At 41.1% G+C, this 4689-nt stretch overlaps 1 protein-coding gene across 1 annotated transcript; it reads right to left on the bottom strand.

The window, feature by feature from the left end:
• Window positions 1–3285: 3285 nt before the first annotated feature.
• LOC119228808 (trace amine-associated receptor 13c-like) lies at window positions 3286–4333 on the bottom strand. Its single transcript, XM_037488745.2, has 2 exons — window positions 4248–4333; window positions 3286–4090 (listed from the first exon to the last, which is right to left on the bottom strand). The coding sequence occupies exons 1-2, from the start codon at window positions 4331–4333 to the stop codon at window positions 3286–3288; spliced, it is 891 nt and encodes a 296-aa protein (XP_037344642.2).
• Between the last annotated feature and the right edge of the window lie 356 nt (window positions 4334–4689).

The raw sequence follows: 4689 nt of genomic DNA, 5'->3' as shown, positions 1-4689 counted from the left end.
CGGCAACTGTGTGATGCCATCATGTCAATATGGACCAAACTCCCTGAGGAATGCTTCCAGCACCTTGTTGAATCTATGCCACAAAGAATTGAGGCCGTTCTGAAGGCAAAAGGGGGTCCAACCCGTTACTAGCATGGGGTACCTAATAAAGTGGCCGGTGAGTGTAGATGGAGGCAACAACAACAGGCCGCGCACATTCCTCCACAGGCTTACTATACCTAACCTTATGCACTGCAACCACAATCCATGAGTGAGGCGCCCCTGTGCGGTGGCTATAGCCAACCAAAGAGACAGTGGGGAGGGGGCAACCGTGGCCGAGGTAGGTTAAATGGAGGACAGTTTAGACAACAAAATAGTAACTGTTACAACTGATGGCAGCCTGGACATTTCTTCCGACGCATGCCCTCAACCACCTCAGGGCCAGAGGCCTCAGTCCAATCCAGCTCATTACCCTCATGATGTCTATCCACCACAAGCACCATACGCATCACAACAGGGTCATAGCCCACGGCATCAGGCCCCGGGTCATGAACATATGCCATACGGGGGTCCAGGTCCAACGGCTGACGGTAACCTGTTTCCAGAACCCATGGTGACTCTGACAATCCATGGAAGAGATTATGCTAGGTATTCCACAATAAACACGCCACTGCCACCATCAAGGAATTCCGTGTCAGTTAACAGATTTTCATGTCAATTAGGGGAGTGGCCACTGTCTATTTTAGTCCTGTGTAAATGGATATCGCTCTGTTTTGACCAATCCTTTTTGGTTTCCACTGTGTTCCCGATTAACCTGGTGAGAAGAGACATTTTGTGTTCCCAAAATATCATTTTCCAAATGGCAAAGGGATGTAACGATCCCAGTGGGGACACAACAACGATGAGCCACGCCCCTTTACTATAGTCACCAGTTACTGCAAGCTGAAGTTCAACAATCACTGAGTAACGAGGCAGTGGTCTAGTGGGGGAGAGTGGAAGACTATGATCAAACTGATCTAAATGTTTACCGTTGAGGTCCTGTGGTTCAAGGTATTACACCCGACCGAACCACCAGTGGATCTTCCCCATTGCACGATGTACTATTCGCTGTCTCCTAATGAGAACTATGATATCCTGTGGAATGGACTGGAGTTTGAAAGCGAAGTCCATGGACATTCAACAGTAAAGATCCGGGAGATCTATGCGGGGAAACAAGGTGTAGCAGCCGCGGAGGAACTATCCCCCTACGTTCTATATGCGCTACAAGAGACATCGGCTCCTCATATCACCTTGCTCATCCAAAGCGGAGGAGAAGCAAGAACATCGGATAGTCAGCAGCACAGCACACCCCCCCCCTACTCGACTAAATAAAGTAAATGTTGGAATAACCGTTGTAATCTAACTTAGTTACTTTTAAAATCAAGTAATCTGTAAAGTAACTAAGTTACTTTTTAAAGGAGTAATTAGTATTCACTATTCTGATTACTTTTTAATTATAACTATTTAACTAAGCGTCTTAAAGGGGGAATGAATGTGGTTTTCCTACCCGATTCATGGTGGAACATAACAATTAATGTAACCACCTGGACCACTATCCACCGGAGGGTCCAGTGCGGCCCAAAGGATGACGGATGATTGCAATTGTGAGATTTACAGAAAGACATAAATTGCATTTCTGTAAAAGTAGCTGCTATACTTAAATGATTGAATTAATTTTACTTAGAAAATAAAATCAGAGAATGCCTTAAAGGCAACTCACTGGTAATGAGCGCGTGCGGTAGACCAGGTTGTTCACCACCGCAGTGCCGGTAGATCGGCTGCCATTTGAGAAAAAAACTCTCCAGGTCAACAGAAAACCCTTGCTTACTAACGCACACATTTAATTTAATTTCATTCCTGGCTGACTCCAATCAGTGCAAGTATTCCAAGTAAAGTGATGACCAAGAATGTGTGGAATAACTTAGTTGTAACTCCAGGCTGCAATAGTTTGGGGAAGATCATTTATTTTTTTAAAGAACCTTCCAAAACTTCCAAAATTATTAAAGGTACACAGACTGCTGATTCCTATCGATCAAAGAATCCAAGCTAAACATTGAGCATGAATTGAGAGGCTGTATCAAGTCTGCAAACCTGTTTTGAAGAGATTTGTGGAGGGAAGCAGGCTCATTGCAGCCACTAGTACTGATAGTATCAGATAACTAATTTTGTTTTGCAGAGTTTCCACATTATTGTTGTTTTTAAACGACGGCAAGTGCAAAAAAAGATCAAATTCACCTACAAAAAGCTATTTACTGCCTAATATTTTATGTATGTTTTGCACAGATAGAACTTTATTTGCATTGATATAACAACAATAATAATAATACTCTTTTATAGCGCTTTTCTGGGTAAGATGTTTGTGCATTTCCTTTGTTCTGATAAGGCAATCTGGTTTCTTTGAAAGTGATTTCAATTTGTATATTCCATTGTTTGAAAAGGCATAAATGGAGGAGTCACAAAGTGTTATTTTAATTACAATTGTTGAGGCTGTGGGCTGCGACCCAAGTTTTTCCTCCTCTTTTTAATTTACACAAACACACATTCATGAGAATGCAATGAGGGCTCCATCTCTCTGCCAACGGTGTTGCCAATGATTACTGCTGTCATCACATTCAGCAGTAATATAATACAAATGAACCAACACTAAAATAAAGGCCCTTTTCGGGCCAATATGAGGCGACAGTGTTTTATTAGAGGAAGACCATCTCAAACACACAAAACTAACACAGCAAACACTCAATGGTTATGTGACTGACTCTTGGGAGGTTTCACAGCACACATAAACCAAATCTGTCATTGCAATGAAGAAATCAGAGCTTCTTCAAATTTAATGTTTTGGTTAAAAATTCATGATTTACATAACATGCTTTTATGGCGAAAAAGGTTTATCCCAACAACTTTAATTACAAAGAGATATAATGAAAGATTGAGACTTTTGTTCATAGATACAATATAGTTATCTTGTATTAAATTGTCACATGATTTGAAAGCACAAACTATTCCATTTTGATGTTTCTTTCACATTTTGCAAATGCTTGCCTCGCCTTCTACATGTGCTTGAACCTTCCGCATAGAATCAGTTCATAATGAAAAATAGAAGAGACAACACAGTTGTACGAGGTTATTGTAGGTCTGCCAAGGGACCTGAGAAAGACAATTGCTCATTTTCTAACTCTCACAAAATAAATTCAGGTCAAAATAAATTAGAAATTATTTCGAACCATGAATAAAATTCAAATCTCAAGAATAGACCGATGCAGCGTGTCCCTAAAGCATGTTGGTCCGACAGGAACCAGGCTTCAGTATCTGAAGTGTAACAATGACCTTAATTGATTTTCTGAACCAGGGGTAGAGAGTGGCATAGATCAGAGGGTTCAGACAAGAGTTAAACTGAAACAACCATATTACAATGGTTACAGATGAAGCTGTGTACAAGTTATTTTGGGATGTAAGAACAAAACAATAATATGGGGAAATGCATATCAGAAACACAACTACAACAACACCAAGATTCCTGGCTGCTTTCATTTCAGACTTTTTAACTGTTACTTTCATTGTCACAACTGCAATGTGAGACCGCATGGCACGAGCCTGATACACAGCCACCCCAAATATTCTAATATATAGAATGACAATAAGAGTAATGGGAAAAAGGAATGTAACAATTAGATCAACAAGATTAGCGATGTAGTTCATGTAATAGACACACTCTCCTATGCAGGAGTTATACCTGCCTGGATGTTCCAGGTTATCCTTCACCAGCAAACTGTTAAATAAAGCAGCAAACATCCAACACAGACAAACACAGACTTGAACTCTTTTTGGTTTGACTTTGGTGAAGTAATGCAGAGGATAACAAATAGCCACATATCGATCCACTGATATGAGCACCATGGTTCCTACTGAGGACGAGAGAATAATGGATAACAGAATCAACCAAAGAGAACACATGAGATCACCGAGCAACCAGCAGTCGTCTATCATCAATATTTTAAAGATCATGAAGAGGCCGACGAAGAAATCTGAGACGGCGAGAGAGAGGAGGAGAAGGTTGGTGGGGGTCTGGAGCTGCCTGGAGGGAAACAAATATTTATATCCAGATCAATAATGATGACATTAATCTGTCAGATATAATTACACAACACAAGAAAAATGAATCAGCAATCTATTAGAAGTTTGGATTAAGCAACACTTGTTTCAATCTACCAGTAACACGAATAATGAAATACTTGAAGTGGGAGATGGAGATGATGACCAGCAGGTTGAGAGCTACAGTGAGCAGAGAGATGGAGGGCAACAAAATGTAAATCAACATTGCTTCTAAGTGAGGACGAGTTGGCTTTCTGCAGGAGGTGTTGATGAGTTGTGGAAAGCAAAGTTCAGTTCCCACCAAGGTTTCCATCACTGAGAGGAGAAGCTGCAGAACAGCTTCAGCTGACTGGCCAAAGCTTCTTGTCTTACAACTGATTGGTCTCTTTACTTTGGGTCCACCCCTCCTACTGCATCACCTGTGATTTTGTTTTTACTCCATGGAGATTGAAGAATAGTTTCTATGCTAATCTTCCTTCCGACTGGAGGTGATGATGATCTGTTTTCTGTCCACCAAATGTCCTGTTCTTACATTTGACTGTTCTGAAGTCATATGTTGCCTACTGTTGGACACGGCGTAGG

This window comes from Pungitius pungitius, chromosome 10 (assembly GCF_949316345.1).
Source record: "Pungitius pungitius chromosome 10, fPunPun2.1, whole genome shotgun sequence".
Lineage (NCBI taxonomy): Eukaryota > Metazoa > Chordata > Actinopteri > Perciformes > Gasterosteidae > Pungitius > Pungitius pungitius.
The sequence above is the reverse complement of the archived record's forward strand: the minus strand, read 5'-3'. Positions and strand labels throughout refer to the sequence as shown.

Bases quoted from the DNA above. Each gene is read 5' to 3' on its own strand.
- LOC119228808 (XM_037488745.2), bottom strand. From the start codon at position 4,333: ATGTTGATTTACATTTTGTTGCCCTCCATCTCTCTGCTCACTGTAGCT. The intron at 4,091-4,247 runs GTATTTCATTAT...GTTTCCCTCCAG, and splicing joins ATCTCCATCTCCCACTTCAA to GCAGCTCCAGACCCCCACCA.